The sequence below is a fragment of the Puntigrus tetrazona genome, chromosome 20 (assembly GCF_018831695.1).
Source record: "Puntigrus tetrazona isolate hp1 chromosome 20, ASM1883169v1, whole genome shotgun sequence".
NCBI lineage: Eukaryota > Metazoa > Chordata > Actinopteri > Cypriniformes > Cyprinidae > Puntigrus > Puntigrus tetrazona.
This window is the reverse complement of record NC_056718.1, coordinates 5109927-5121620: the sequence shown is the minus strand read 5'-3', so window position 1 is coordinate 5121620 and position 11694 is coordinate 5109927. Positions and strand designations below refer to the sequence as shown.

The window sequence follows — 11694 nt, the reverse complement described above, 5'->3', positions numbered from 1 at the left end:
GCTCTGAGCTTTCATGCGCCGTCTACAGGGCAGAAAGCATTTTACAGCCTCTACAGTTTCCTCCTCCTCCTGTTCTGTTCTATCGCGTGGGCGGTGTCCACATTTCAGTTTATGCCATACTTCCGGTACGGGCGTATTGACGGAAGGAGAGAACGGACATTTCGCGTATACGATATACACACACGTGAAACAGACGAAAACCGACGTTGCTGTTAAAACGTGTTTTATTTACTAAAAATGAGCGTAACGACAGTTGAACACGGCGGGGAGGTGGACGACGATCATCTTTTTCTCGATCAAGTTCTGAACAAGTTGTATGATTTTGGTGAGAAATAAGTTTTCAGTAACAGCTAACAACCATAACAACAAATAATAGCTAGCAGATGAATAACAGCATTTTTAAATTAACACTCTCTAAGTAGAGCATAAAGCATAAAAGCCATATAGGGGTCAATAAGTGTGTGTGTGTGTGTGTATGTGTGTGTGTGTGTGTGTGTGTGTATATATATATGCGTATATATATATATATATATATATATATATATATATATATATATATATATATATATATATATGAATATATATATATATATATATGAATATATATATATATATATGAATATATATATATATATATATATGAATGATAAAATCCAACTAAAATAGTATTATTGGTAATTCAACAAATAAATAACGATGCAGCTGTTAATAATTACAATTTTGCATACTGCACTTAATACAGGCCTACAAAATAATGCAACAGCAGGTTTATGGAATTTATGCAATTTTTCATGTTTAGGTGATAGAAAAAACAAAAGATTGGGCAAGTCTCAGAAAAGAAAGAACTCCTCTAAAGATGATGTGAAGGACACTGAGGGTGATACAGAAACAGCCTGTCATGGCACAGACTCGGAGCAGCTCCTGACAAACTCTGGGACTAAACGATCCGACGTGGAGGTCGTTACATTCATTGATCCTTTGAAGAAGAGCAAATTATCAAAGGCTGTTGAACCAAGGAAGAAGGTAAGAAGGACTGCAGCTTCTCAGGTTTCTGGGTATGATTAAAAATGTTCATACAATCAGAATACAACGCTGGTCTGAAGCTTAGTTCCTGGAGGGCCGCAGCTTTCACAGTTTCACTCCAGCCCTAATCAAAATACACCTGATCAAGCTAATCAAAGTCTTCAGGATCGCTAGGAACTTCCAAGCAAGTGTGACTTGGAGCTGAACCGCAGAGCTGTGGCCCTCCAGGAATTGAGTTTGAGACCAATTGAATAAAATGGGTTATTTTAAATGTCAATTTTTGTAGTTAGAGCGTCTACCAGCAGGAGCTGCTGTCGGATCTCTGGAGCCAATCCATGGCTAATGAAATTCTGGTCATATTTTTTATCATTTTATTATTATTTAAGGTCGAAACTCAAACACTTATTATATCCAGGTTCTTTTTGCAGATAAAATGAGCCAAGAAGGAGATTGAGCTCGGACGAAAAGTTAAAAATGATTAAATGCCCGTGAGAAGGATGCAATAATAGAATTGGCAAAGTTAAGGAATGACCGTTGGTCAGTGAAATGCTCATTGGGCTAGCAGTGTCAGAAAAAACAGGTGGAGAAGAAATTTTAGAATTAAGAATTAATATCAAGAATTAGGTGAAAAACCGTCAGGATCCTTTTAGTCTCCAGCGCCATCATTTTCAAGAACTGCAACCTTCCTGGAGTCTCCTGCGCAAGTGCGACGTTTCAGGCTCTCGGAGACTTTGCTCGGGTATAAAATCATAAAAAAGGCCCACACTCAATAAGAATATATTGAATTATTGTGAAATCCACTGACACTGTTTTTTCATAGGCTTTGTAGATAGATAAGTTGTGAGTGACTGAAGGAACATCATCTTGAACAAATAATATATCTTCCAGAATCTGGAAGTAAGTTTAGGGAGCTCATTTTTAGTCCATCTCCTATCCTGAAGTGTCTGTCTTGCAGAAATCGAGCGACGTGAGCTCCTAAAACTTACCGCTAGATCGTGGAAGATGTATTCTTCAGTGGTTCTAACTTATCTGTCCATAAAGCCTATGAAACATCAGACCTAATGGATTTCACAACACTTCGGCATGTTCTTCTCAAGTGAGGGTCATTTAGTATATCGTATCCGAACAAAGTCTCGGAGAACCTGAAACATCACAATAAGCTTGCAGTTGTGGAAAAAGATAGAGCTGATTCTGACTCTACTGGCTCAACGGTCATTCGTTAACTTTGCTAATTCTATTATTGCATTCTTCTCGCTGGCATTTAATCGTTTTTAACTTTTAGACTGAGTTCATTCTCTTTTATCTGAAAAAGAAAACATGCGTAATAATTCTGAGCACCCGAACACAAGGAGTTTTTGACTTTCAGCCTTCCTGGACAATTACACATCACTTTTATATGATTATCACACAAAATCAATAGTAGTTATTAAGATGTGGATTGGGATTGGTAAAATATTCTTAGGGAAAAAAAATATGAGCAGAATTTCGACTTGCCTAATAAATCGTAACGCAGCGTTTACTAGCACCTACCTTTTCTATTGTATTGTGTTCAAAATGTAAAAAAATAAAAGCCGTGCCAGACTAACGAAGACTTGACAAAGCACTCTCATTAATCTTCCTCCTATTGTTCTCTTCATTTGTAAATCACTTTGCATTAAAGCGTCTGTAATATGATTGAATGGAAATATAAAAATATGCATGAAAGAATGAGCGAAGCCTTTACCCGCGATTGTTTACCCTCAGGTTTCGGATGTCAAAGAAAAGCAGAAGAACGGCTCAGATGAAAAACTAACAATAGAGAAGGTGAGATGATTGCTCCTTTTCAAAACCTAGTGCGCTGTCTACAAGCTAGCACAAAATGAAAATGTGCCCTATTTTCTAAATGCATTATTAAATCCATGCATTCGGTTTTTTTTTTTAATTGACCGTGTCATTTTCTCCTAATTGAACTATGGCCTAATCTTGGCTTTGTCTTTGAAACCGGGCCACCGTCAACTAAAACGTCACCTCTTTCTTACAATCGACTGCAAGACGCATTCAATGCCGTCTCTAACCAACAGACGGTGGATTGAACCAGGTCCCCGTCCTGCGTCTCTTTAAATAATCCATTTCACTTAAATGCTTGTCGCCGTATGAAAGGAAAGATCTGTAGCTACTTCAGTTTCACTTGAAGGCATCACGGATGGTCGTACCAAAAGACTTAATTCTGCTGCTCGGGGCTCGAATGCACTGCATGACCAGGTTTTTGCCTTAATTTGCAATCTGGATGTCAGCTCTAGTCTCTGAAAGTCGGAGGCAGTCTGCAGGTTTTTGGCAAACCAAGAGTTCACAGATTTCATTTAAAACGACAGACGCAGACTTTTTCACAGATTTTATTTCTCCGTCCAGTTGGGATATAAAACATGTTTGATAATTAGTCTGAGCTGGAGTTAAGTACAGTAGGCCTCCACCGCTTCAGTAAGCTACCTCGTATTGGAGAAATGTCCTTCATAAATCCACGAGTCTCTTTGGCGTTCTGCAGGAGTCCGTGAAAAAATAAATCCAAGGTGGCGGACGAAATAAAAGAAATATCGATAACAAAATGCATTCAGTATTGAATCTTACCTGCCTTAAACATTTTATCAAATAAACATTCCATCATACCTCAGAATAAAGACCATCTCTAGTTTTAGTAGATTAGGATGAGCTTATTTAGGTGTTTTTGATTCAAAAAAGAAAAAAGTTTACTTCAGATTAGCTTGCTGTGATTTTTAGAATATTTAGTTGTTAGCTTAGCAACATGCTAATGTCAAACTCTTGAATTCAAATGCATGGAGTTTGTTCATGGGTTTTCTATATCAGTCATTTATGAGGTTCAGCGTATTTATGATTAGCATAACGCATCTTTTCTCGCATCACATTAGAAAACGGTTGTCTTGAGTTTCGTGTTCGGAGCGCTATTTGTTTAGCTGCCTGTGTACGCAGTTCCAAGTCTTCCTTGGCTTTACTTAAGCCACTTTTTTTTTTTCCCCTGAAAGAATGTCACATTAATTGTCATGATGTGCGTGTCGTCCACAGGCTCGCTTTGAGGTTCACAAGTTGGGGCTTTCGGGGTATCAGAAGCAGCAGCAGAGGGTCTTTGAGCAGGACAGAGCCATCATGCTGGGTGCCATTGTGAGTTCAGCACGCGTTCACCGATCGCAGACAAACACACTCAAAGAAAGCCTTCTGCTTTGTGCTCAGAAACGTCTCCAGATTTGCTATGCGTTGTTAGCATTGCTACAAAAGCTGCTGTAGCAGGTGAATCCAATCTGGCAGAGAGTCGTTGTTTTTTTGGGGTTTTTTACAATACTCCAATGGATAAATGTCGTTTTTCTCTGTAGCCCCCTAAAAAGCAGTACGTTAACTACAAAGTGTATCAACAAAGGATTCAAGAACAGAAAACGAAAGCAGAAGAGGAAGCTAAATCTGTAAGTACAACCTTTGACATGTAAACTGTTGCTATGCGATTACTTCCTAAAACAGCATGTGCAACCTTTCTACTAACTTTTCATCTCTTTGTCTTTTGACAGGAACCACAACAAAAAAGAAAGAAAGAATGGAAACCAAGGTTTGTGTTTGTTTTGAACTTAAAATGCTAAGAATTGTCATTTAAATTATACGGGTTGCAGTTTTTGTGCTTCACTGTTTTAGCACTTTTTGGAATTGGCATTATTTTATTTTATTTTTTTTAGTTTTGTGTGAACTCACACAGAAGTCACTTTTAAACCAGCAGCTCTCTGTTGGTTAATGCAGCCAATATGAATGACCAACTGGCATGAACACGAGCAAAATCTGTGTGGGGAAAATAATTTGCCCTTTCACAGAGCACCTTCAGGTCTTTGCTTTTCTAGTGTCTCTAAGTTTTGTCTTTTTGACTTCCCAGGGCCGAGAAAAGTAAATCGTCTGGCGGAGAGCTCGGTGGACAAGTTGGACGATTCAAAAATGGAATGCTGATGTTGAGTTCCAAAGACATTCATAAATTTAAAGTTAAAGTCAAAAAGTAACAGCTTTTTCTGAAACTTCAGTAAATACATTTAAATTTGTATGGAATATCACATTTTGACTGGGCTGAAGTTAATATGTGCCACGCTTTTTTTTTTTTTTTTTTTTTACGTGCAGAACGCTCCTAATCTCTTCAGGAAGTCCAAAAGCGTAGTTTCGTTTACCGTAAATCGTGCTTTTTGGGGGGTTCAAAAAATATGTGGGGCTCTAAACTCGGTCAGATTTAATTGGCGTGAAAAGAAACGATCACAGAGGAGAAATTCTGAATAAAGACGCGTGGATCACAGTTTTATTGTTTATTAAAAGGGAAAGACACTGGTTTTCTTCTACGCTAAGTAGTAAGAAAAGAATGTCATGTACAATGTATTTGATATACAAACCACAGAGACGTACAAAATATCACCTCAGTAAGAGGAAATGAGAGCTGAAGATCACATACAGAAGAAAAGCACCAAAAACACGCACCCACATATTAGAGTTTGCTTCAAGGAGGATGATGATGATGATGATGATGATGATGATGGTACACAGCGCCACAGCTCGGTTCATATGTGTGTGTCTTGTGTCAGTAGATCAATGGAAAGGCTCTTCAGGGAAACGGCATGTCTTTTCTTTGCCAAACTTTTCACAATGAGACAGTCTGGGGGCCGAACACCTGACCAATGTACGTCCGTATAGGTAATGTGCTGCATATAGAAAAATAAATCCTCAAATGCTTGGTACAGTGGCAGATGGACCGTTGAATTTTTTTCTGTCGATGGTCACGCTCGCAGGCAGTCGTATTTACCGTACAGCTATATATCAAACACTTCAGGAGACTTATTTGTTCAGTGTGTCCCTGTTTGTGATGAAAATCCAATGTAATTCACCTTTCGATGGGTGCTTTTTCAACTCTGGCCACTTTTATCCACCAAGGATTATGATTTTATCTTAATTAATAATGGGTCTTTCTGAATACTTGATTCTGATTGGCTGGCAAGCATGCATTCAAACGCACAGGTAGTCCGTTTAATCGCTGTATAACCACCACGGTATAAGCTGGATGATGCATTACATCATTTGAATGTGCTTTGTGGTTCATCCGACACAAATCATGCATTAAATTTGTTCAATGCACAGCTAGCCATGCATCATCCCTTACTACATTAAGTGAAAAAATAAGGTAAATATCAGTTTATAAGTGTTAGGAAAAGTATTTTTAAAAGTAATGCATTGCAATATTGCATTACTCCATAAAACGTCACTTTTGGTCTCCAAATTTCACAGGGCAAAAAGTCCATAGTTGAGAAACAACCTCGTACGAAGTTTTAGGTTTGTTGACATCCTGTCCGAGTGAAAACGCACCGCGTTATAAAGCAACATCTCTAATTTTGGCAGATTCGTGTGAATGAGGCACAGCACGAGATGTTCATTTTCCCAGACTAATGTTTAAGACTGGAAAAGTAGAGAAAAAAAAAATTAAAGATCTGGACATTTTATGCTATGGCAGTTGGTGTGATATCTGAAATAAATTTAGTCGGGTAAGTTGACTTCCTCAATTACTGAAGACGTAAAATATCCTTATACTACACATCCTTTCTCCCATGATTCTTCTGGGACGTATTTAGCTTATGAGTTCTCTATTAATGTACAGTCGATTTATTATCATAAATATATTATGCACTCTGTCAAGTTCTCGTGTTTGCATTATTCTAGTCTCAGAAAAGAGTTTTTAATGCGTCTTGTTTCATATTTAGTACACGACCAGTGTTTCTATTATCTACATCGACATAAACCTTTAAATATACTGTAATACAAACAAAAAAAAGTCCATTGTGATATTTAAAAGGACACTGTAAAAAAAAATAAATAAATCAGCAAGATAGATCCTTTTGGACAGATGGCAGTTTTGGCAGACGTCACCAACAGAATAAACTGGATTTAAAGGAATGCTCAAACTTCAGTTTAACCATTTTTTGGTCACATGACTTTCCAGATCATCATCCATAACCACGACCATTAGCAAGCATTGACTGTGAAAAGAAAATACACAAACAGAAACAATGTATTTAAACCACATTACCTATTTGTATATCTGTGCTTTTCATATAATAGGATTACATTAATGTATAAATGAAATATATAAACGTCAATGAAAGTTACATTTAGGGCTAACCTGAGATCTGTAAAAAATGTTTTCTGGTACTTTGTATGGATTAAATCCATCGATGGCTGTATTTCTGCGTTCATCGACATTACTTTGCCAGCTGATGGTCATAAATATGATAGATGAGGTGAAAAAAGTACATGTGGACGGCATATGTGGCATGTTGGCAGTCACCACAGACAATAATTAAACTTGGCACTTTTACAGTACAGTAAAAAATCGATGGGGAGAAATGTCCTGAAGGGTCAAGAAGTGGAAATATATACAGTGTGTGTATACTTGTGTTGGTGTTGGTCCACTTTTCTGTGATTTATACTTGAAATGCCATCACAGTAGACCTGGAGCAACGTTCTCAGCTCCTCCAAAGAGACGATGGCCCTGACTGAACCCAGAACATTCCTTTAAATGCAGCTCCATCTATTGTTTTTTTTATTTATGTATTTCTTTCTTTTTTATTTAGTGCCAGTACCTGCTCTGTTTTAATTTGGTACTCCTGACAGCAAAGCACTCACTGCGCGATAAAAGCGTCGCCTTAAGCTATTTACATTAATTACACTCTTCATAGAAACGCGTTATAAATATCAACAACATCCCATGCTTTACATCACCAGTGGGTTGTTATTTCCCATAATCCCGTAAGTTAAAGTCTGGAAAGGATAATAAACATAAATATAATATCTTTCATTTATCTCTCGTTTCTCCCTGAAACTGTTGTAATTTGAACAGAGGTATAAGCTGAGGCTTGTATCTCCTATCGAAAGGTCCAACATGTGACTCCTCCTAGCATTTAATGTGACCGCTTTTATGAGAATAAAAGCTTTGTTATGGAGTTATGTAGCTTTAGGGGGGGGTTTAACTCAAAGCTACGCTATCGGAAAATAATTTCACACAAAAGCCGTATTCCTGTTTTATCCACCACACTATGTAACACAAATTCAATATAATGAATGTGTAACTCATGCGTGCTTCACTGCTTTGACCATATTTACAGCTGTACAACATGCAAACGCAATTGTTTTTTACAAGGTATTTTTTACTACAAGGTATGACTTTGTATTCCGACGTCAGAATCTAAAAAAAGCGTTCAAATAAGCGCGGCGTGGAAATAATGCTGATTGAATCATGAAGCGATCGTTTCGTTTTATCGAGGTGCATGAAGCCCGTGAAGCATGTATTTAAAGTTGAAGCGTGCATTTCTGCATTTTAACAAATATGGCGATTGTTTTCAAACAGGTATTCCGACCACTTATTTGTCATTGGTCAGAAATACAGACAGCCCCGCCCTAAACGCTCACTACTGGTTGAGTTGCCAGGAGAAGCTCAAACAAACGGAACAATGTTTTGAGTCCGTGTGTACACCTTTCTGTGAAATTAACTTAAAATTACATGCTTCAGCTTTGAGATTTTTAAGGAATATGTCGGTCACAGTGTAAGGAGACCTCAGAGTTGAGATTCTGGCTAAATATTCACAACTGTGGCTCATATAAAGCACCAAGGCCGAGTCTACTTGGCGGTGAGGGCACAGTCTATCTCTAATGGCAGGTATTATATCATTTCTGTTTTTTCTTGCGTTTTAGTTTTAGTGCTGTTTGCTAAGACAACTGTGCATACGTTAAGTATTACACTTCAGAATGTAACGCGTCCGGCGCTGTTTGTGCTACGATCATTATTTTTTTCCTCGAATTGTGCAGCTAATTCAGCAGAACTTAGCGATAGCAATTTACACTTTTACTTGTGGAACGGTGAACTTCGATCCCAGCTCCCCAGATTCATGGTCTGAGGTCTTTTGAAGCACATTAAAGGTGAGTAAACCTGAGATTGGTGTAGCATGTGAGATTAACCTGAAACACTTTTTAGTCTCACAGTCGTTTGATGACTATCGTCTGTGTTCCATTGGTAACATATCAAATGGCTGATAAGTTGGTTTTAATCCAAATTTGTTTTTGAAACTGTGCTATCTTCCGTTGGAGGTATGAAAAAGAGGCATAACTCTACTTCAAAGTGCTTTTGGGTCCGACTCCAGTTTTGGCCCCGTGGGGACATCTCGGTTTGCTTTTCTGTAAACATGGGAATGATTTGTAAACACTGAAATGCAAATCACCCATATGACCATGAGGGGAAAATATCATTAATATAACCATTATGCGGTCAGTGCGGTAGTCTAGAGCACTGATTTGTTCAACAAGAAAGGTCTGGCTCATTCTCATTGGTCCGAGATGATCACATGATGCTTTTTGGGACTTCCAGACCAGTGATTAGAGTCACCTGTGAAAAAGAACATTTTTGATCATTAATTTGAGATTTTTGTGCCATGTGCTGATGCTGACTAGGCACGAGAATCTGAATAATACTATAATTCACCTTCTATCTGTTAACTTTTAAGACGAAGGGTTTAATGTAAAGCAGTGTGAAACTAAAATAGATGTGACTGACAATTTTAAAAAAGGTATCTAGAAGCAAGTGTTCTGAAATTTTAGATAACTTACAGCTAAATGAATGTCATAATTATTATTACGAGGCACGAGAGCAGTTCACAAACAATGAATATCGTGCATTTACGCCAGTAGATTGCTTATGAGCTACCAGTTATAATTAAAAATTGCATTTAATTCAACATAAACTCGTATTTGTCTGGGCTGTAGCATAATAAGAAGAACATTACTAGTATCAGCACAATAATAAGCATTATCACACGGCTGTGATTTGGCCACAGTCCTCTGATATACAGACATATGGCAACGGCTAGGAGTGTGATACTGCATTTATACAACAGTTCAACAGCTTACATTACATTCCATGACTGAAAAACAGTATCATCAAGAAAATTAAAGTGGATTTGGGTGTCTGTTATCACTAGAATATTGCATGACTGGAGAAGGTTTTCAGCCAATCAGATCTGAGGACCAGAAAGAACTACTGTATATGTACTGTTTATAATTTCCGATCACTGAGTATGTTAAAGGTCAGTGTGGATGGGCTGCTCACCTGGACATTGCGGTTGAGGCTAACTGCGGGCATGAACACACCCTCCAGGTTCTCGAAAGCCACGGGTCCATGCTGCTGTTTGTTGATGAAGAAGGTCAGGGTATGTTTCGTCAGGTCTAACAGAATCCCCACAGTCGAACCCTTTGTGATGCCACCCTCAGCCCTGCAAGAATCACAGAGAAGAGGAAGGAGACCAATGAAGTGAATCAGTGACACAGATTTCAGTTTACTTTTGATCCAAGATCTCTGTGTAGGAAATAGAGAATTTGGAGTGGAGTTGGATGAGAGTAAAGAACAAAAAAAGGAGAAATTGTATTATGAATACAGTGTGTATGTTACTTGTAAATAACAGCAATGCTAGTATTCAATCTTACAGGATGACTGCGAGTGTAATTTCACCTTTTATAAAGTAGCGAAGAAACTTTGTAACAGCTTATAGACATTTTAAAAGAAACAGGAAACAAGTTATGCTTTGTTTTGACAGCAAATAACAATCTGGACATACTTGGACCAAGGCCTGTTTTGCAATTCGTAATATATGAAGTTATTAAATATAATATAATATATATGTATAGCGATATGTCACTTATTTTGTCAAAATTAGTTTTTTATTCAATTATTTTAGAACACCTTGTCTATTATCTCTAAAAATATCTTGGCAAATTTCACTTGCTTAGCAATTTATTGCAGCAAGTCTTTTTCTTATGAACGCGCAGCGGAGGTGCTTTCCCCTAACATCACAAACATAGTTACATGTCCTATCAAAACAAATGACATAGCATATAAAAAAGGTGCATCAATGCACGATTGCCGCCAGTCCTGTGTACTCTATGGCACGCAAAGTTGATTTATTTATTCTTTTTAATATCGTGAGATAGCAGAGAGCAAGAAAACAACGCAGTCTGAAGTAGCTGCTCAATTAATCGATTTTGCTCGGCTCAGTCTTGGTGATGTCAGCGCAGTGTTATAATTGACTATTTGACATCCAGAGATAAAAGCTCTCTTTTAAACCCATTAAGTGAAGCGAAGCTCACTTTAAACCCATTTTTCTCAAAATTCCATTCCTGAAAATCATAGCCATCAGCCAAATTCAGATCACCATGTTTGTTGCAGTCAAGCTATGGACAAAATTGTTTGTAATTGGAAAAGTCCTGAAGTCAGCTTTCATGTATTATCAGAACTTCAAAAATGTAAAATTTCACCATGTGCTGGGTTGGCATCACATATTTAATTTGTAAAGAATAAATGTTTGCTGAATCATGTTTTCTATGTAGAGCAAAAGTCCAGAGTTAAATTAATTTTTCCTGGAGTTTGCTTGAGTCTACACTCAAGAGTGTTAAAAAGGACATTAAAGAATGTCAAATTAACACTGAAGCAGTGTTAAAGGTAATGAGATAATTAGATGATGATTTCTTATTATTGAAGACATCTGATGTTAACAGGAAGAATCCCCAAAGGAGAAGATCACAATTTGTCACCATTACAGTGATCAGTCTTTGCATTAGTTGGGATCTTGA

The 11694-nt window shown here is 37.6% G+C and overlaps 2 protein-coding genes across 2 annotated transcripts in view; one reads left to right on the top strand and one right to left on the bottom strand.

Moving 5' to 3' along the window:
* The first annotated feature begins 136 nt into the window (after positions 1 to 136).
* Positions 137 to 5773, top strand: c20h1orf131 (chromosome 20 C1orf131 homolog). The gene is made up of 7 exons (XM_043219644.1): positions 137 to 325; positions 800 to 1023; positions 2767 to 2826; positions 4081 to 4176; positions 4386 to 4472; positions 4575 to 4612; positions 4928 to 5773. Exons 1-7 carry the CDS (start codon positions 238 to 240, stop codon positions 5046 to 5048), a joined length of 714 nt encoding a protein of 237 aa, XP_043075579.1. The 5' UTR covers positions 137 to 237; the 3' UTR covers positions 5049 to 5773.
* Positions 5328 to 11694, bottom strand: part of LOC122324898 (E3 ubiquitin-protein ligase TRIM9) — a 39316-nt gene continuing 32949 nt past the window's right edge. The window contains exons 9-10 of the mRNA XM_043219643.1: positions 10178 to 10340; positions 5328 to 9457 (exon numbers count right to left, since the gene is read on the bottom strand). Of these exons, the coding sequence (XP_043075578.1) occupies positions 9413 to 9457; positions 10178 to 10340 (208 nt within the window). The 3' untranslated portion in view covers positions 5328 to 9412. The remainder of the gene's footprint in view (positions 9458 to 10177; positions 10341 to 11694) is intronic.

What these genes read in the sequence shown, in the direction of transcription:
- c20h1orf131 (XM_043219644.1), top strand. Translation starts at nt 238, where the DNA reads ATGAGCGTAACGACAGTTGAACACGGCGGGGAGGTGGACGACGATCAT. An exon ending in AAAAACTAACAATAGAGAAG is followed by an intron (nt 2,827 to 4,080) that starts GTGAGATGATTG and finishes TGTCGTCCACAG; the next exon opens with GCTCGCTTTGAGGTTCACAA. An exon ending in CAGAAGAGGAAGCTAAATCT is followed by an intron (nt 4,473 to 4,574) that starts GTAAGTACAACC and finishes GTCTTTTGACAG; the next exon opens with GAACCACAACAAAAAAGAAA.